The 22421-nt window shown below is 43.1% G+C and overlaps 1 protein-coding gene across 2 annotated transcripts in view; it reads right to left on the reverse strand.

The window, feature by feature from the left end:
* The window catches only part of MPHOSPH9 (M-phase phosphoprotein 9), a 164343-nt gene that overhangs the window by 117215 nt on the left and 24707 nt on the right, over positions 1–22421 (reverse strand). For both annotated transcript variants that reach the window (XM_078780351.1, XM_078780352.1), the window contains exons 5-12: positions 20877–22006; positions 17857–18025; positions 17541–17670; positions 17242–17297; positions 16687–16965; positions 10947–11012; positions 9505–9667; positions 5219–5357 (exon numbers count right to left, since the gene is read on the reverse strand). In XM_078780351.1, the coding sequence (XP_078636477.1) occupies positions 5219–5357; positions 9505–9667; positions 10947–11012; positions 16687–16965; positions 17242–17297; positions 17541–17670; positions 17857–18025; positions 20877–22006 (2132 nt within the window). The remainder of the gene's footprint in view (positions 1–5218; positions 5358–9504; positions 9668–10946; positions 11013–16686; positions 16966–17241; positions 17298–17540; positions 17671–17856; positions 18026–20876; positions 22007–22421) is intronic.

A 22421-nucleotide genomic window follows, 5' to 3' on the forward strand; every position in this document is an offset into this window, starting at 1 on the left:
GGAAGAAGAAGAAGCCGTACCACCAACTTTGTACACTTCCGGAATTGTTTGATTTATTTGAATTCAAATGTCTGGTGATTGTTTTTTTTTTTTTTATGCGAATGTGTACTTGTATATAACTTTCATTAATTAAAAAAGGCTTAGGCTCTATCGAGCGATTTAAAAAAAAAAAAACTCCCAAAAAACGATCTGACGAAGATCCTGAGCGAGCCGTAAAAGGTAACCGATAACATGCAAATTGATGGCGCAGGCAGTGATGTATATATGGGGCTGGGGTCTAGTGCCTTCTTCCTTGCAAACTTGAAAATTGTCACGTGATCGCTCTGTGCTGTGGCAGAGGCAGAGGCTGTAATGTTCAGAACCCAATCGGAAATGCGCTAAGTTATGGCTAAAAATATGGATCTAAAGATGAAAGAAAAAAAAACTCGGCCTCGGACAAACCTTGGACAGACCCCCCCCCACCTCCCTCCCCCCCCCCCCCCCCCCACACACACACACAGGAGCCTCGACCCCCATACATTCGCAGAGAGTGTAAACGGGCAGGGTATCAGGCAACTTTAACTTGGCAGCCTGGCCTGGCTCATACGTCCAAACTTCATTCTTCAGACGCTGGTGACCAGGCTGCTGCTGATAATCCCCACATAATCCCAATGCAGCCTGCGTGGGAGTATAGCCACTGATCTATAGTATAGCAGGCAGCGTGGAGTCTGGCGGCGAGGATGGAACATCACGTGATCGCTGTGAGCGAATCAGCGTGCTGCTCTGGCACAGGCTGAGATCAGTGTATAATGTTCCTCGCTGAAATACGCTAAGTTAAATATGAATAAAAAATATGGATCTCGTCATCGGAGGTCATTTTTAGGTAGGCCATGTCCTTCCCAGGCCCAATGGCCATGTCTATGCCAAAAATCAAGTACGTGAGCCTCTCCGTTTAGGAGTCAATAGGTAACATATACACACACACACACACACACACACACACACACACACAGTGTTTTATTTATATAGAGGGATGTGTATACTTATATATTTTTTCTATTGCTTCGTGAAGTATTACTTTATATTATTATGTGTGCTCCTTCCATATCCCACCAAAGCATTCCTGCTGTCGTGAAATAATAAATGTTACCGGCGGAACCGCTGCATCAAGCTCCTATTCCCAGTTCTCCTTCTTCAATCCTGGAAAGAGGGCTTCTCAAACTGGAATCTTTATGTTTAAATGGACACAAGTTTGTGTTCCAAGTAAATCGATTATTAGCTTTACAACAGCACCATCTATATATTTATAGGCGTCTTCTCCTAACAGCGACGGTGTGTGGGAGTTTCTTTGACTGTAAACCCACGCTTACGTGATCGTCATTTGCAGTAGATATTCCGGCTTTTGTAAACCTTCGTTTAAGCCTTAGCGGGTGTTTTCAAGCAAAAAACACGCATTTCACCCCTTTGCTTTCGTGCAGACAAGATTATGCATTATAAATTTTGTGTAAGAGTGGCCACAAAGACCCTATGCATAATAGTGTGTCCTCTGTTACTTATTTGTTTTTCAGGTACGGCTTCAGCATGACAGACACCAGTGAGTACATGATAGAAGAAAAACTGATTACTTGTGTTTGGGTTCATGACCATGCACGAGAAGGAGCAAGTTTTGAAGACATAAGGACAAGATTTTCGTAGAGGTTCGATAAGCTAGCTCGTATGCGTGACACGATGCGGGCATGGGAGAAGAAAGCTTTTTCAACAAGGAGTGTCCTTGATTTTAAGCGTTCTGGTCGTCCAGCATCATGTCAAAGCCATGTGGACATTAATGAAGCGTCCTGATTAAGATCACCACTGAAATCATCTCGAAAAAGATATTTTGAGTTTGGCATTCCATGCTCAACAGTCTAAAAAATAATGAAAAATGATGGTGGATCTGGAATTGAAGCCATTTAAGCCTGGATGTGTTAATGAGCCTTCCGATAGAGACTTAGGCACTCATGAGGTTGCTTGCAAGGCTCTTCTGCAGCGATTTCCCACCATAGAATCAAGACGAAGCGTATTTTTTTTGGATGAGTGTGCTATTTACCTCAGCAATCAATCCAGGAATGTTTATTTTTGGTGCAAAGAAAATCTTCATTTTTATGATGAAATTGAAAAGCATCCTCCTCATGTCATGATGTGGGCAGCAATTTCAGAAGATCACTTGAAAGGGCCCTAATTTTTCGATACAAGTGTCAATCACACTGCTTATTTGAACATGCTTCAGACGTTGTTTGTTCCACAACCTCGTGAGAGAGGTCTCGAGGCAACAGCTATCCTGCAACAAGATGGTGCACCAGCACATTATAATGCTCTCGCAGTTAGAGAATATCTCGACGACAAATTCAGTGGACTATGGATTGGATGTGGATCTGATATAGTGTGGCCTCCTCGAAGTCCAGACTTAACAACATGTGAGAACCGGCTTTGGGGCATTGTGAAAGAGGAAATTTCTCACCTCCACCTAACAACAGTTGAAGACCTCAAAACAGCTGTAAGGGGCTGCTTTTATGAACTCCAACCTTCAACATGGAAGAAGTTGTCCAGAAGTACTTGGAGAAAAATTCAAATTTGTGTGGAGAATGGAGGGGAGCATACAGATAAATTCAAACAAAATTTTAACTGTGTGCATAGGGACTTTGTGGCCACTCTGTGTATAATTTGTTTTCACGCTCAATTGTGGTTTTGACTATATGGTTCAGCGGTTAGCTCGCATGCCTGTGGAACTGCTGGTCCCGATTGTGAATCTTGCTGGCATCAATTTTTTTAAATATCCGTTTTGTTCAACATCATGAGCAAGTGAGCTTGACATAGTTTCAAAGCCGGAGAAATATATTTAAGTTCAGTTGTCACGCACAAGTTCTACATGGTGGATGAGTTTTTAAAATTTCTGTTTTGCACTATAAGAAAGCGATCTTGATATTGTCTCAAAGCAGGAGCAAGTTATTATTGGACTGCAGCACTGGGGTGGATGAGTCATCAGGTCTAATATACAATGTATAGACCTACTGCCATGAACCAGGTCAAGACGACAAGGACGTTTGTGAACCAGGTCAAGACAAACAAAGAACTTTGCCTTTATATATGATATGCAAGTTCAACCACATTGGCAAACGCTATACCTTTGTAAACATTTTTAGGTCAGATATGTGATATTCAACCAAACTTTTCATGCTGGAATCATTCAATAGGACCTAGCCTTCTTTTGATTTGGAGAGTCAACAACAATCAAATTCAATGGAGAATCAACAAGTCAACAACAAGCACGGCATGCACATGAAATGATTTTTCTTCGTTTTAGAGTTTTGCGTACAAGTTCCTCATTCAGCACTAAGCTCAATAGGCCTACAAACAAAATTTTATTTAAATCAGTACAATAGGTTACAATACGTAGTAGCTCCAAAGACCTATTACAACCAAGCAACATAAGCCTAAAAACGATCAAATTAATAACACCAGCACCCATCGGTAGGCAAAAATCAAACTAATGCATCTTCAATGGCACGTACATTAATCTGTTTCAATAGGAATATACGTCTTCAGTGGCAATTACATTTATATATTATATAATTACAAGCAACGTCGTGTACCGTTCAGAGATATATTACATTTATATAAATTACATTTATATAAATGTAATATATCCTGAAAACATGTGAATGTTCATTTACCTCCATGCTTTGTCTATCCTGTGCATCAGCAACCACAAGCTCAGTTTTCAACTACAATGACACCCGGTAGAGCACATACCTCTGCCAGGCTGAACGGTTTGTTTTGTATCCCACTGATAGGCGATTCGGACCTGAATCAAAATCTAATCGGCTTGTTCTTGTCACCTAACCACCTCATTCACCAAGTTTAGTCATAACTCATTCATAACTTTTAAAATACCATGTTTTATATCGCTTTTCGCCCAATCTCTCAATGGTGAAGAATCACTTTAAAAATTTAAATAAATCTTGTATCCGAATCCATATTCAGATCTTCACCAAAATCGAATCGATTCGGCCTTGTAATACACCCAATTGGTCCACCAGGTTTCGTCCAAATCCGTCAATAACTTTTTGAGATATCGTGTTATGTATCGGTTTTAGCCCCATCACTCAATGGTGAAGAATCACTTTAATAATTAAATAATTCTTGTATCTGAATCCATATTCAGATCTTCACCAAAATCGAATCGATTAATCCTTGTCACCTGTCCACCAAGTTTCGTCCAAATCCGTCAATAACTTTTTGAGATATATTGCTATATATCGTTTTTGGTCCTATCTCCCAATGGTGAAGAATCAGTTAAAAAATTATACTAGCCGGATCCAGATCCAGATCTTCACAAAATCTAATAATTTCGACCTGTCACATACACTACCTCTGCCAAATTTTGTCCGAATCCGTCCACAACTTTTTGAGATATCTTGTTGACAGACAGACAAACAGACAAACAAACAAACAAACAAACAGACAGGGGTGAAAACATAACAACCATCCATCCACCTTTGGTTGTGGAGATAATAATAAATTTGTGTCGTTTTAGTTGTTAAAATACCTCCATCTTCACTTTACCTTCAGTTGTGTCAAGATACTGCACCCATGATTTCACGGGTTTCCACTAGTTTTTATTATTGTACGACAGCAGGAACCCTTCAGAATGAAGCGTGACACACACATGGACGGACAGACACTCCTTTTAGTAATAGATGCTACTTCCATTAGCATATATAATTATGTTCCAGCATGAAACTCTAAACATTACACAGCACAAACACTTATACATTGATGAGGTACAACAACCTTTCTCAACTATGGTGAAGCACTTAGGATGAATCATTATTTATTATGACAGCATGATGGGGGTATTGGGGTAGGGGCACAATTGAGAAAAGGAAGAGAAGGGAAGGTGATGTGAAAACAACCCGAAAACATAATGCCTCTGGCGACTTTGTCGGCGGAGGCATAAAGAAAGGAGATTTGTGGAGGGGAGAGAAGGGGAAAAAGATTTGGAAGGTGATAGGGGGAGGAGATAAGAAAAGGAAGGGAAGAGAAGGGAAGATGAATGTATGCAGCATTAAGGAGGTGGTGAAATTCCACCACGACCAAATACCTAACAAAGAGGTGGCCCCGATGCACATTCACGACGACGAGTTCAAGAACCACTGAAGTTTGAGAAAAGTTCTGCAGAGAATAAGGTTAAGTAACTCACCGTGAAAGCTGAACAGGGTCACAGGACTCGAGGGTTGTGGCTGTGGTCTCACTGTCATTCAAAGAGCAGACATAACTTGAGCCCTCTTGACGAGGGTGAATGAACACTGGATGAGAGAGTTGCAGCTCCTCTTCAGTCACTGGATCATCCGTGCATCGTCACCAAGGGCAGAGATGTGCAATAACATCATAAAGGGGGAACATCGAGCATGGATAATAGGGAAGTAAGGATGTAAATTGATTATAAGCCATAAGGACTTCAAAATGACAAAGAGAAACACAAAAAGTGAATAAGTGACAAATGCAGCCAATCAAAAAGATAAACATTTATAGTATTCAGGATGAAGTATTTATGAGCCACCGTGCAAAATCTTGTTTTCATTAGGGTGGCTCCGCTTCATATTTTGTGTCTCGTACCACTTGGTGAGCCGGCCAATCACCCTCTTTGAACATAGATTAGCGAGTCAGCTGGGTTTTCATGAACAATTTGACAGAGATGGTAATTTGTCTAAGATGATGGACATGCCAAAGTGTTTGTGTCCTAAATAATGGTTAAATTCTGCCTTGAGAAACTCTGACTTCTGTGGTTAACTTGGGACCTAAATGCAGTGATGCGGACAGGATATTTGGCTCGACTTAAGCAACAGCTTGAGCATCGATGGCATCGGCCGGCCATCCTGACCTGGGGTCATAATCAAAGGACTTGTGCCCATGCTCAAAATCAGCCACCCATTTTTGGCTAGTGCAGAATATGACGGGGCACCATCGCCATAGAATGCAGAATCGCCAGAGACCAACCATAACCACCATGTGTTTGTGGATGGCACCTTTTTGGTGGGAAGATTTGATCACACCTCAATGCTCAACTTTAATAATAAAAATGATTGCATGAAGTAGCAAGATTGTGCATTATACAATCCAAGCAATAAAAACGAAAAACACAGTGAAGCCACAAGTGAAGCATCGATCGACCCACGTGACTATGTCTCTTAATTACATACTTTTTGAACATCAGTTGCACTGTAACTATGTCCATTAAATACGTATTATTGGAATGTACCTTATAAACCTTTAGACCCTTTAGATTTCTTATGTCCATTAACTATGTCCATTAAATACGTATTATTGGAATGTACCTTATAAACCTTTAGACCCTTTAGATTGCTTCGACCCCTTTAGACCTTTTAAGACCCTTTGAACCCTTTAAAACCATTAATAATTGACATATTTTAGACCCCTATAGACCTTAAGACTTCTTGAGATCCTATAGACCCCTTAAACCTGCTCGACCCAGCCAGCCGCCGACTGGGCATCCTCCATTGCAGAAAGTCCTTCCTTGGCACACTTAAACTCCTATCCACCTACAAGACCCTCACCCACAGCTTGACAGAGTTCTGCTCTCCCCTCTGGGATGGCTCCACAGCCTCACATCTTGCTCCCCTGCCTGCCTCATATCTTGCTCAGCTAGACGCCATGGAAACCAAGGCCTTTAAGAATATTGGAATCTCACATGATTAAGTTGAGTCTATATGGTGTTATCACTTCGCGATCACAGACAGGTCGGTGGCCTCACTGTCTTCTACGAACTCCTTTCTGGTGTTGCACCCTCTGCTATTTCCGTGCACCCCCAGGTTTCTGCAGGGCTAACACAGTCCACCATCAACCCCCTTCTGATGAATCTACCCAAATCCAGGATCACTGCTCATCATCACTCATTGGTTCCTCTTTTTCCCACCTGTGGAATCAACTTCCACATCCTCTACAATCTCATTCTTCCAGAAAGCTGTTCACCACTATCTCAGGAGACGCCAATCCAAAACCATGGTCTTTTCTACCCTTGTTAATGTCCCCCCACCTAAATCCTTCCCCTTCTAATTTTACAGTTTCCCCTCCTTGAAGGCTCTTTCTGTTTCCATCTTCTCCACCCCATGCATCCTCTGTATACACCTTGTCCACTCCATGCATACATGTTTTGCGTACTGTTTTTGTCTGTTATGTCTTGATCCGTTCAGTGTACTAGCTCTTCCACGACCCTTGACTATGTATACAAAAAAACTTTTTGACCCAAACTACTATTGGAACGTATGGGCTGACAGAATGGCCCAGAGTTACGCACAATAGCCTCGAAGCTTTCGAGCCTGGGTTTGAATCCCGATCCAGCCATAAACTGTCATCCTGGTGTGCCACAGGTAGGGTGATTTATCAATGTGCCTTGGATGGATGTTAAATGGACATCCCGTCTAATCATTAATTGGTTCATTGATTGGTGGACAATAAATATCCCACATTGTCCTTCGCGAAGAGTATGTAAGCTATTTCCAGCACCTTGGCCAAATTCCAAATTCCTGCCCTAACCAGCAGAGGGCATTGCATCAGCGGCACAGCCGCACCCTTAGCTAACCATGTTACCACGCAGCTTTGTGCTGCACACTTACGACGACGATTGCAACCGGCACTCGGCACTCGGCACTCGGGGCCGGGCACTCGGCACTCGGGGCATGTGCCAAGTACAAGGCAAAGGAGGCTGGGGGTAGCGGTTTCAGGGATGATGATATTGACTTTTAGACCTTTAGACCCCATTGATCCTTTAGACCTTTTATGACCCCATAGACACTTTAGACCTCGTATGACCCTTTAGGACTGCTTTATATGTTGTAGACACTTTAGACCCCTTAAGACCTTTATACCCTTTGAACTGCTCAGAACCCTTTAGATCCTTTCGACCCCTTAAGACTCTGTAGACCCTTTGTACTCCCTTCAGACCCTTAACAACTATAGGAACATACCCTTTAAGACCCCTCGACCCTTTAGAAAGCTTTAGAATGTTAAGCCCCTTCAGACTCCTTGGACACTTTAGACCCCAAAGACACTTTAGACCCCATAGATCCTTAGACCCCTTAAGACATTTTTTAACCCGACCCCTTAAACCCCAACTACTATTGGAACATACCCTTCAGGCCCTTAAAACACATATTTGGATCCTTCAACCCCTAAGACCAATTAGATCCCTTGGACCTTTCGACGAGACAGACCCTTTTCGAGCCGTTATACCCCTTTAAAAACACCACACAAACATCAAGCACCAAACAGATGATACATTTTTCTGCAAGTGATGTGCAACCTCTACCCACCCAGAGGGTTGGCAATCTGCTAGTGAAACAATAAATGCCAGATTAATGAAGCTTACATATAGCAAGCAAGCAATCACACATCTTGTGGCAAGCAATCACACATCTTGTGGCTCGATGGTGTCAACGAATACTGCATTCTTAAAACTTATTGAAGGCCCCTCGTACGTTTTGCCACAAACGCACCACTTTGAATTTTATTTTGTTAAATAATAAATAAATGCCAATATGGATTCACCACTCATAATCTATCCATTCATATTTTAATATTCATTTATAACATTTTTGAAAGTAAACATTTTTTCATTCTGCTCAGGAAAAATGTGTGTGCATGGAAATAAGTGCAACGTGTGACATGTCAGTGGTGTATGACATAGTGACTGTCAGAACCTAGTCAGAAAATATAGAAGTGAAATACGAGTGTGAAACTAGAAGCAAAATATTCTGGATGTCATGAAAGAGTGAAAATTGTGGGCGTTTTGTTATATTAGCTACGATATAATTTTCCATGAAGATCGCCTTTTGGAAACTCAAAGGTTCGTGGTCAAGGACCGGGGGGGGGGGGGGGGGAGGGGAGGGGGGATGCTCCCTTAACTTTAACGAAGGATTCAAGTAAAAGGTTAAGGATTGCTCATATATGCAACCATCCTCAGCTTAAGGATGTCCTCAAGGGAAAAGTTAAGGAAATCCTTAACTTTTCGATTTATGTAACCCATATACCCAGAACCGACCCATAAACTCCGCCCACCTTCTGTGGCAGAAGTAATACAATTGTCAATGAAAATCGAATGAATTTACACAAGAATCATTTTATTCCTCCTTCATCCGCAAGCACGTTCCACATGCAAGCGTCATTTAAAATTACGTGTTTATTACATGTTCTTACTTTTGGAAGTCTCTTCCTATCTCTAATCTGATTGGTTGCCTGGCATAGCAATGGCTCCTAAGGATTTCCTCAACTTTAAGGGAATCCATATCCTTAAGGGTTGTTTATGCAACAGCACTTAAGGAAATCCATAGCTAAGGAATTACAACGTACCTTAAGGGAAATCTTTCCTTAAGGTTAAGGGAGTTTTATGCAACAGAGCCTATAGCCTTAAAAACGCGAACCAAACCACACAACAATGAAGGAATCAACATGTACGTTAACGATGCTCACCTTCCCGGTGATTAGCAGCAACACCAACTGCACTTGCAGACGAACCCAACACACTGCTCTCGGACTGTGATGGGCAAGACAGTCTTGACATATTACCAACGAGTGGAACAAAATGCCCATGTTGGGATGGGCTCGTGTAAATCAGAGAATTTGAGATTTTTCCCTGTTGGACAGACAAAAAATATACACAGGAAAATAACAACTAAAATAGAACACCCATAAAGTCAGTACAAATAAGGCACAATATCAAAATTTACATTTGCATCTCAATGTAGACAATGAGACCAAGCTACATTTCTCATATTTCAGAAACTACATCAAAATTGGTGGTGTAGTGGAGGCCTCATGTGCATGAATATATGCTAGAATTGCTCAAAATGGCATAAAAGTATGAAAATTGGCACAAAGTTAATGGTGGAATATATGAATGAATGATCGTTTTGAGGCCATTTTTCCCCGCTAGAGAGGGGGTTAGCCTTGCGGGCCCCATGACCTCATGGTTCCCTGTTTGAGGCAAATGTTTTTATGGCCGGATGCCCTTCCTGACGCCAACCCTTGGTCGCCTCTTACGATGCGCAGGGATACGGTGTACCTATTCTAAATCGGGGTACACACCGGGATCATTCATCTCAGCAAGCTGGTACTCAAAAACGTCGAGGAAAAGTAAAGAAAAACTTCATCTTTATGATGCAGGAATAAGATAATATCAAGCAAGTTGTGATCAGAACTGTTGATACAGATGTGGTCATCATTGCAATAGTCGCAGCCTTTAGACTAAATATCGATATCTATATCACATTGGTGTCGGCAAATCTTTCAGATACATTCAATCGTTCATGTGCACAAATTGGCTACAGCGTCCGGCAGTAGTAGAAGTCTTGCTCTTTTGATGCTCTACTCATTCACAGGTTGTGACACAACAACCTTTTTCAAAAAGTCACTTGCTGGTTGACGTTGGAAAAGTTGAAACGTGTCAAAAAAAACATTTGCAATTTTTGATAAGACAAGTAGCAAACTCAAAGTGAATGGATGCCGTCTGGAGCCGTTTACGACAAAGAACTGGCAAATTGAGAGCATACCAATGACAGAAGCACAATTGGTGGAACATACTGAACGGACTGCCTACCAAGCTAAGATATGGCAATATACATGTGTGAAAAAGTGATAACCGAACCAAACCCGAGGGAGTTTGGCTGAATTTTTGTCAATGAAATATGGACTCCAGTGTGGGCTGAATTACCAGAAATACACAACCTTCCACAAAGTTTTGTCTCAATCCGTCCATAACTTTTTGAGATATCCTGCTCACAGACAAACAAACAGACGGACAGACAGACAGACAAACTGGGGTGAAAAATGCTGATGGATGGAGAGCGAGTTTTAAAAAAACCCGGAAACATTGTTGCAATATTTTGCTGGACAAATCATCATACATGTTGTACCTGCTGAGGATTTTCTGTTGATCGAACATGTGACGAGGGATGAACTGCCGCACCAAGCCAAAAACCCTGTCAAGGCACAGCACGTAGGCAGAAAATAAACAGTACTCAGCACAGTGGAGTATTTACAAACTTTACTCGGCGGCAGAACACTGGGCCTAACGGATACAAGTTAGCAACGTGTAGACCACAGGAAACAGATGAACACTGTGTGGTACTCCGTAAAAGCCCTAGTGGAATTGGGTTTTCTTACTCTGATCTTGGACAGATCACATCCTTTGCTTGGCATATAAATGAGCAAGGTTGTTATCGTTTTCTTCTTTAACAGCATGCATGCACAACAGGGCTATTTATCTATGACGTTAGCAAAATAATCAAATTTGGAAGTCCCCACTGTGTACATGCTGTTTACTTCCTCAGATTACACAGCACAGCCATCATTGTAAATTTACTCCCAATTTCCCCACCCAAAATGTAATCTTCTTGGTTATTAGACCGTCCCTTGTGCAGCAGATTAGGTTTTGCAATTGCGCGCGCGCGCGTGTGTGTGTGTGTGTGTGTGTGTGTGTGTGTGTGTGTGTGTGTGTGTGTGTGTGTGTGTGTGTGTGTGTGTGTGTGTGCCCAGGCAAAAACTTTATTTTTACCATTTGAGCTTTGGTCATCAAGATTTCAACAAATACTTATCTATCTATAATTCCAGTAATCTCTGTGTGTATGTTTGTATGTTTGTATGTTTGTATGTTTGTCTGTGACCGCTGTTTCTCGACAACCACGGGTCCGATATACTTGAAACTTGCCAGGTATATTGCTGGGGACCTGAGGATGTGCCTTTTCAAGGTTTCATATTAATCGGACAAGTAGTTACCGAGCTATGGCGATTTCTTTACCAAACTCCGCAAGCCGTTCGCTTTGGACCAAACCATTTCATGTAAATAGAGGGGGGGGATTGTCACCGTACTCGCAAGCCGTTCGCTTTGGACCAAACCATTTCATGTAAATAGAGGGGGGGGATTGTCACCGTACTCGCAAGCCGTTCGCTTTGGACCAAACCATTTCATGTAAATAGAGGGGGGGGATTGTCACCGTACTCGCAAGCCGTTCGCTTTGGACCAAACCATTTCATGTAAATAGAGGGGGGGGATATAATTTTAGATATATATATAGTACGGGCATGCCCTAGTTATGAGAATATAGAGAAGACCAATTAATATTTCGGTCAAAATGTGCCACTGTAAGTATAAATAGGTCGTATTAGCCAATCCGGCATGCAGAGCAAGACAGCCGGGTTTTGTAATCGCTTCAATGTTTCTTTATTTACCACTAGCAAAAGTACCCAACATCGCCGTGCAACGCAGAGTCGCTTTGTGCTGGGAATATGAAAAGAGGAGGGAGAGAAAGGAGGGTAGGGGAGAGGCGGAGAGGGGGGAGAGGGGGGAGGCAAGGGGAGGGGGAGGCAGGGGGAGGCAAGGGGAGGGGGAGGCAAGGGGAGGGAGGTGGAGAGGAGGGAGGTGGAGGGGAAGGCAGGGAGAGGAGGAAGAGGGGAGGGGGAGGGAAGACAGGAGGGTAGGTGAGGAGAGGGGAGGCGAGGAGGAGGGAAGATGGAAGGGGAGGTGAGGAGGACAGAAGGGGAGGGAGGGGGAGGGAGGGGGACGAGAGGGAAGGGAAGGGGTGAGAAGGGGAGGGGATGGAGAAGGGATGGAGAGGGGAGAGGGTAACGGAGAGGAGTTTAGACTGCTGAGACTCCTCAGACCTTTGACGACCCTTTAAATCCCCCAAGACCCTTAAGACCACCAAGACCCCTGAAGACCCAAAACACCCCGAAGACCCAAAACACCCCGAAGCCCCAAAACACCCCGAAGACACAAAACACCCCGAAGACCCAAAACACCCCGAAGACCCAAAACACCCCGAAGATCCAAAACACCCCGAAGATCCAAAACACCCCGAAGATCCAAAACACCCCGAAGATCCAAAACACCCCGAAGATCCAAAACACCCCGAAGACCCAAAACACCCCAAAGACCCAAAACACCCCAAAGACCCAAAACACCCCAAAGACCCAAAACACCCAAAACACCCCAAAGACCCATAACACCCCAAAGACCCCAAAGACCCAAAACACCCAAAACACCCCGAACACCTAAAACACCCAAAACACCCCGAACACCCAAAACACCCCGAACACCCAAAACACCCCGAACACCCAAAACACCCCGAACACCCAAAACACCCCGAACACCCAAAACACCCCGAACACCCAAAACACCCAAAACACCCAAAACACCCAAAACACCCAAAACACCCAAAACACCCAAAACACCCAAAACACCCAAAACACCCAAAACACCCAAAACACCCAAAACACCCAAAACACCCAAAACACCCAAAACACCCAAAACACCCCGAACACCCAAAACACCCCGAACACCCAAAACACCCCGAACACCCAAAACACCCCGAACACCCAAAACACCCCGAACACCCAAAACACCCCGAACACCCAAAACACCCAAAACACCCAAAACACCCAAAACACCCCGAACACCCAAAACACCCCGAACACCCAAAACACACCGAACACCCAAAACACCCCGAAGACCCAAAACACCCCGAAGACCCAAAACACCCCGAAGATCCAAAACACCCCGAAGATCCAAAAACACCCCGAAGATCCAAAACACCCCGAAGATCCAAAACACCCCGAAGATCCAAAACACCCCGAAGATCCAAAACACCCCGAAGATCCAAAACACCCCGAAGATCCAAAACACCCCGAAGATCCAAAACACCCGAAGATCCAAAACACCCCGAAGATCCAAAACACCCCGAAGATCCAAAACACCCCGAAGATCCAAAACACCCCGAAGATCCAAAACACCCCGAAGATCCAAAACACCCCGAAGACCCAAAACACCCCAAAGACCCAAAACACCCCAAAGACCCCAAAGACCCAAAACACCCCAAAGACCCAAAACACCCAAAACACCCCAAAGACCCAAAACACCCCAAAGACCCCAAAGACCCAAAACACCCCGAACACCCAAAACACCCCGAACACCCAAAACACCCCGAACACCCAAAACACCCCGAACACCCAAAACACCCAAAACACCCAAAACACCCAAAACACCCAAAACACCCAAAACACCCCGAACACCCAAAACACCCCGAACACCCAAAACACACCGAACACCCAAAACACCCCGAACACCCAAAACACCCTAAATACCCAAAAAGACCGCAATGACCCAAAACACCCTGAAGACCCAAAACACCCTGAAGACCCAAAACACCCTGAAGACCCAAAACACCCTGAAGACCCAAAACACCCTGAAGACCCAAAACACCCTGAAGACCCAAAACACCCTGAAGACCCAAAACACCCTGAAGACCCAAAACACCCTGAAGACCCAAAACACCCTGAAGGCCCAAAACACCCTGAAGACCCAAAACACCCTGAAGACCCAAAACACCCTGAAGACCCAAAACACCCTGAAGACCCAAAACACCCTGAAGACCCAAAACACCCTGAAGACCCAAAACACCCTGAAGACCCAAAACACCCTGAAGACCCAAAACATCCTGAAGACCCAAAACATCTTGAAGACCCAAAACACCCTGAAGACCCAAAACACCCTGAAAACCCCAAATACCCTTAAAGACCCTTTAGACCCTAAAATACCACGAAGAACCAAAATACCCCAAAGACCCTTAAAGACCCAGAGGGAACAAAAGACCCTTAAGAGCCAAAAGCCCCTGAATACACGAAAGACCCAAAAGACCCCAAACACCCCCCAAAGACCCAAAATACCCTTAAAGGCCAGAGAATCCAAAAGACTCTGAAGACCCAAAAGACACCAAAATGGTCAAAGATGCCAATCCTTCTGAAACGACGTGTGGTGAGCCACGCTAGTAACAACAACAGAACAACTCACAGCCTTCTTTATACTGTTAACGCACACGGAACATCACACCACTCATTCACATGCTTCACTCCACAGTTTTCCTTGATAGCTCTCTCATACCATTATATTTTAGTAAGAATAAAACAAATTACCAAGTTTGGACCAAGTCCAGACAGCTATTTTCGTTTGTAAAAAGAGAAACTGCATAAAAACATTTTATTCACTCAATTAAAAAAAAAATTGGGCCAGTCAGGATTTGGGGCAGGGAGCAAATGAGGGAGGCCGGGAGCAAATCACGCCACAACACACACACACACACACACACACACACACACACACACACACACACACACACACACACACACACCCTTTTATTGTTTACCATTTGAGCTTTTGTCATAAAATTTTAAGTTTGACTTTAGTCTCACTTTAAGCTTCTTCAAAAGCTGAACAAATTGAAAAATGGCTCAAATGTGAAATTCTTCTTCTTTCATCAAGCATCATTGGCTTGGTCTGACAATTAATTACACTGCCAATGATGCAACTGAAAGCATCATTAGCATCATTGGCTGAGGGCACAGGTGTGCTGCTGATGCTATGCCCTCAGTAGGTTCGGGCAGGAATTTGGAATTTGTCCAGGGTGTAAGCGATAGCTTGCCTTACTCTTCGCAAAGGACATCGTAGGATCTTTAACGCCCACCAACTAATGCTGGCAGACGTGACAACCAGTTTAACATCTATCTACGAGACGGCACAGGCATTAATGAATCACCTTGCCTGTGAAACATAGTGATTGCAGTTTATAGCTGGCTCTGGATTAGTCAGGGCCCTTAGGGATATTTTGGGGCCGTTTGGTTCAAATTCTTCCAAAAGCACCAAATTTGGCCCAGATGTTGCCCATGCCATACTCTTTCGATTTTTGACGGGCGCCCCCCCCCCCCACCCCCCCCCCCCCCCCTCCGGGAGGGCCCATATTGGCGAAATACTAAATGGCCGCCACCCGGATTAGAGGAAAAGCAGTTAAATAACCAAAAGGGTTGGAATCATGTATGATACCACTTTTCAGGGGTTTTCGAGGTCGAGGAATCCAATTATGATGTTATTTTGATGATTCGAGGTCAAGGTCAACCCTCAAGGTCATCTTAATGGTCATTTTTGAGTCAAACATGTCGGTTTTTGAGTTTTTTGTCAAGATGTACGCGAGGTTCACCATTTTATGTTTCTGGGTTGGGTAATCGAACTCTGACCTTATTTTTGACAATTAGAGGAAATATTTACATGTCTATTTCCTAATTTTCAGGCATATGCAGTTCATCAGTCTAATTACAAAGGTACGGATTTTGATGTTTTATGAACTGTATGCCATATCCTTGTGTTTAATGTTTGTGCGATCATGATCCGGGTTCATGTATACATGATTGTATACATGTCATAAATATGACGTCATAGGTCATGTGACCTGGCGGCCATATTGGATTTTATGAAAACCTTAAAAATGGATCCCTGCCTTCATTTTTCGATTGATTCATTTTGAACTTTGACCACTTATAGTACGCCATGTGATTGGATGCATATCCTAATTATGACGTCATAGGTCAGGTGACATGGCGGGATGGACCGGTATGGTCCCCGGATCATACCGCCCTTGGCGCCCGTCAAAAATCGAAAGAGTATGGCATGGGCAACATCTGCACCAAATTTGATGCTTTTGGAAGAGTTTGAACCAAAATATCCCTCAGGGCCCTGACTAGATTCAAATCGAGGTGAGACAGCTTAGAGGTGAGTGTGTATACATCTAGGCCATCCTGCTAGCCTTAATGTGCCATTGAAAGATTCACCTCCAAGTCACACGAATTTTCCTCCAACGATCGGGTCCTGCAGCTATGGAAGAGATCACGCAGAGAACAGTTCAGCAAGAGTGAGCCGTCTTGCTGCGGAGGAAGCGAGGTAGATGAGGCAGGCATTGCTGGCTGGAATGACAGAAGGTGTGCGGGTATTTCGGGAACAGAGAGGGATACCGAAGCATGCAGACTAGGTGTTGGAGAACGGCTTATCTGGGATGGTAACGAGCTCATGGTGAACGTGCCCACAACGCCAGAGTTTGGACAATGATGGGCCTGGAAAAGATAGAGCTAATCAAACATGCTTAACAATCAAGCAGAAACATCCTGTTGAATTTGTTTTTAAATGCATCATGTATGACCAGATACAAGTTTGTAAAATCAGAATTACAAGACATGCAAAGTTTGAAAATAGTTGTTCGTTTTGTATTTTCGAAAGGAATTATTACACCAAAGAATTAAATCTCCCTTTCAACCTCACAACATCCTCATCCACACTCCATAGCCAATAGACATAAAACCTGAGCAATCATATTTAATCAGGTGATATACCTGTGAACATGATGTGTTAGGAAGATTTGACGATTTGCCCTCGGGAACAATTGATCCTAGAAAGATTTAAAAAAATAAAGGCCATTAGATTGGTTACAATTGCAATGAAGAAACTTGACAAGCATGGTTACATACACTGCGAACGAATAAAAGGTTGTACCTCATGGGCTCCCAAAGAGTGTTCAATGGGATGGTTGTGCCAGGTAATGAGAAAAGCCATGGTTTAAGTCCGACTATTTTTACACTTTATAGGTCAATATATTCCATTATGCTGTTCACCTCTGACATTAACTAGTTACCTGCAGGCTCTGTGCGATCATCTGACTCGTGGCGACACAAGGAGTCGAGGCTAACCGTCCTTGAGGGGCTGTTGTACTTGTCCGTGTAAGAGGACACAAATAGGCCCTCTGGAATATCCGACTGCCAAGCCTGCATCACAGACAGTGGTGAGATTCCTGAAGTCTGTCCCAAACCTCTTGTCACTAACAGTCTCCTCACTCTCATGCAACTCACGATCCGCTTCAAGAACTTGAACAATACTGCTGCACATCACCAGAGCTTCACCACACACTTATCTCTACTTGGACATTGCTTTGGTGCTAGGTTTTGTCTTACTTCCTTGGGTGGCATGGCCTCGGTTGGTTCCACGTCGTTGCCATGGTCGCTTTGCAAATGTTTCCCACTTGGCATTACTTTCCCTTCCAACGAAGCAACATTCTCTGTCTCTGCTTCCAGATCCTTAGATTGGCGTTGCTGCTGTTTCTCTGCCCAAGACGTGAGTGGTCTGTAGGAAGGATATTGATTTTTGTAATTCAAGGGTTCTAAAATCTCAGAATTATTACAACCATCAATAACGTGAACAGTATTGCAAACAATGAAATTAATGAAAGCAGAATGTTTACAAACCCGACTTGTCTTTGCTCAATAACAAATTGTGACAGTCTCAATTAGCAGAACATGAATATCTAGAACGGCACTCTTCGACCTCACGACCGATATGCAACCGCCCACATTATTCCATCATTATACATACTTGTGCCAAGTTTGATTCAAATCCCTTCAGCTGTTTGCAAGTATCACATTTTTGCCTGACATGACCGCTGACCTTTGATGCAGAAATCAATTCAGTTCATCTTTTCATCATAATATATATACATATACCAAGTTTGGTCAAAACCCCATTACTGGTTCAAAAGTTAGCGCAGCAACAGAATTTTTACCTAATGGGACTTCTGACCTTTGACCTCTTGACCCCATAATCGAATTGGCTTATCTTTACATCATTATACATACTTGTACCAAGTGTGACTTGGTTCCCTTCAGTCGTTCTTAAGTTATCATGGTAACGAAAACCTATTATAGACTCTAACCTTTGACCTCTTGATGCCAAAATCGAATCAGTTCATCATTGCATCATGACAGTCATGGGCAAAAATATTGGCACCCTTGCACTTTTTTCAAATAATGCACCATTTCTTCCAGAAAATTGTCGAAATCAAAAAAATATTTTGGTGTCCACATTTGTATTTCTTTGGTTTGCAGTGGAACAAAAAAAAAGCTGAAAAAATTACTAAATCTTAGCTTATTCCACACAGAAATCCTAAAATGGCCCGGACAATATTATTGGCACCTTTTAGAAGTTGTTAGAAATAATTAGATTTCAAGCAGGTGATTCTACTTTAGTTTGGAATTGAACTCACCTATGGTGAGTTGCAGGTGCCTGCAATATAAAAACCACTCATTCATCCAGTTTGAATAGAGAAAAAGAGTCTTTCTGTTGTTTTGTGTCATTGTGTGTACTGCAATGAGCAAGGAGAAAAGAAAGAAAACCAGAGACTTGTCTAAGGAGGTCAGACACAAGATTGTAGCCAAGCATGGACAGTCTGAAGGATACATGTCCATCTCCAGAGACCTTGATGTTCCTGTGTCCACCGTATGCAATGTTATCAGAAAGTTTAAGGCCCATGGAACTGAAGCCAACCTCGCTGGACGTGACCGCAAGAGAAAACATGATCGAAGATTGCAGTGAAGGATTGTTCGAATGGTGAAGAAAGCACCTCGATTAACTGCCAAACATATTCAAGCTGACCTTCAGACACAAGGTACGACAGTTTCAACTCCCACCATAAGTCGCCAACTCAATGAAAGGGGGTTATATGGTAGGAGACCCAGAGGGACTCCACTGCTGAGAGAAACACATAAGAAAGCCTGACTGGAGTTTGCCAAAACACACCTGAGAAAGCCAAAATCCTTCTGGGAGAATGGCCTATGGACAGATGAGACAAAATTAGAGCTTTTTGGTAAAGCACATTCATCTCTATGTTTGCAGAAAACAAAATGAACCCTTCAAAAAAAAGAACACCTTCCCCACAGTCAAACATGGAGGAGGTTCAGTGATGTTTTGGGGTTGCTGTGCTGCATCTGGCACTGGGTGCCTCAAATGTGTGCATGGCATCATGAAATCAGGAGATTACCAAGGCATTTTGGAGCGCAATGTTCAACACAGTGTCAGAAAGCTGGGTCTCCGTCGAAGGTCATGGGTCTTGCAGCAGGACAATGACCCCAAACACACTTCAAAAAGCACCCAGGAATGCTTCAAGACAAAACGCTGGACTGTTCTGAAGTGGCCAGCAATGAGTCCAGATCTAAATCCCATTGAACACCTGTGGGGAGATCTGAAAACAGCAGTTGGGAGAAGGCACCCTTCACATCTTGGAGAATTGGAGCAGTTTGCACAAGAAGAGTGGACCAAACTTCCAGTAGAGAGGTGTAGGAAGCTCATTCATGGCTATAGGAAGCGCTTGCCTGCAGTTATTTTGTTCAAAGGCTGTGATACCAAATATTAAGTCTCGGGTGTCAATAATTTGGTCAATGACATTTATTTTTATTTTCTGATTGAAAAGGATATATTAAGTTCTGAATCAAAAACAAAGGTTCTGTAATATTAACAGTGAAATTAAGAATTGTGGACACCAAATATTGTGTATTGTCAAAATTGTCAATTTCAACTTATTTTGAGAGAAAATTGTGAGTCATTTGAAAAAAATGCAAGGGTGCCAATATTTTTGGCCACGACTGTACATACGTATACCAAGTTTGGTCAAAATCCAATCACTGGTTCACAAGTTAGCTCAGTAACAGAATTTTTAACTAACTGGACATCTGACCTTTGACCTCTTGATCTCATAATCTAATCAGTTCATCTTTGTGTCATTATACATACTTGTACCAAGTTTGACTTAGTTCCCTTCTGCCGCTCGTAAGTTATGGCGGAAACGAAAACCTATTACAGACTCTGAACTTTGACTTATTGACCCCAAATTCTAATCAGTTCATTTTTGCATCATAATACATACTTGCACCAAGTTTGGTCAAAATCCCATCACTGGTTCACAATTTATCGCGGTAACAGGATTTTTACCTCACATGACCTCTGACCTTTGACTTTTGACCCCTAAATCGAATCAGTTAATCTTTACATCATTATACATACCGTTACCAAGTTTGACTTAGATCCTTTCAGCCGTTCACAAGTTACTGCGATAACGAAAACCTATGACGGATGGATGCATGCATGCATGCACGGACAGCTGGACAGCCGGACACAGACAACCCAAAAACATAATGCTATATACCTGCACTGGTTTAAGATTTCTTGGGGAAATTTCACCACATCGCCGTTGCAGCCATTATACACATGGGACCTCATCCTCAGGAGATTTCCCTGCTCAAGTGAGCAAGTCTCTCCCGATGTGTTCCCACGTCCTCCTGCTGGATCAAGACCATTATAACTTCCCACCACATCAAGCAGGCTGTCCAAGTTAGCAGCATTTTCCGTAGGTCCATTATCATCTTGTTCAACTTCTGTTTGGGGTGCAGAAGTGTGCACCATTAACACAGCTGCCGAGCTTGCTGCTTCCTTCTCAGAGCCATTCAAAGCCAAATCGGCTTTACCTTCTGTAGCCGTATCAGACGATGCACGTATTAGTTGCTTCTGCAACCCCTGCATGATGGTGTTATCATTTGCTGATCCATGAGCAACTGATTTCTCTTCCCGTTCGTCGCTTGTCACAGTCAACAACTCTTGACTTGAGCCTAGTGATGTCACATCTTCTCTAACCGCAGATGCCAAAGTGATTGCTGCAGGTTCAGATGTTCCATTCAAGCTTTCTGTTGCTGCATGCATCTCCAATGGTTTCAGTGTCGAGGCTGCAGAACAGTGAACTGTACAATCGTCCAAGGAAAGGGTGCGCTTCATCCCTATATCTTCTTCAGCAACAGAAGAAATATCATTACCAATTGATGATGGCTCTTCCTGGGGTTTTAATGGTCCTTCCTGCTTGTCCGTTTGTTCTTGCACACAAAGCTGAAGATTTCTGGATTGTTGAGAATTATCACATTCAGTCTCGTCATTCAATGATGAATCTATACAGGGTAAAGCATCCACTGTAATTATTTGCTGAAATATCGAATGCGGCTCTGCCATGGATGAAACGGTGACCTGGTTGGCACAGTTCCTTGATAAATGACCAGGGTGTGGCTGTGAAGTGCGCAGGATTGCCTCATCCTGCGTCCTGAAGCAACAGAGCACAGTCTCTCGCACGGAGCACTGATGAACCCCCGAGCTGCTGACAGGTGGTCCTGCTTCAGACAGTGATAAACATCCGCTGGAAACATGGGGTTTGTCCACGAGGCGGTCGGTATTCCGTACACCTCGATCATCCTGTGTAGGAAGCTTCAGGCTCATCATTTGAGACTGCAGGAGCTGCGGGAGGCAGCGGGAGTGGTCAAACACATTATGCGAAATCAAGCTTAGCGCAGTTGCAATGTTCCCTGGAACTCAGCCCAAATATCCATCTCAGCTATTTGTGCTGTTTAAGAATATTGTGAGTGGTTTGGGCAGGTTGTATTAAACCAACATGTCTGGTACAGTTATTTTTTGGTCAATATCACTCAATCTCATTTACAGTTGTATAGAATAAGACAGAGAAATTTTAAGTTAAAGCCTCAGGATATGAAAAAAACAATGATGCACAGAATTTGAGTAAATCGTTATTACTCTAAAGAGCATCAAAATTTTAACAAACAACCACGCATGTAATAACTATGTGTATGTATATACATATATATATATATATATATATATATATATATATATATATATATATATATATATATAT

The sequence above is a fragment of the Myxine glutinosa genome, chromosome 6 (genome assembly GCF_964187855.1).
Source record: "Myxine glutinosa chromosome 6, kmMyxGlut1.1, whole genome shotgun sequence".
Taxonomy (NCBI): Eukaryota; Metazoa; Chordata; class Myxini; order Myxiniformes; family Myxinidae; genus Myxine; species Myxine glutinosa.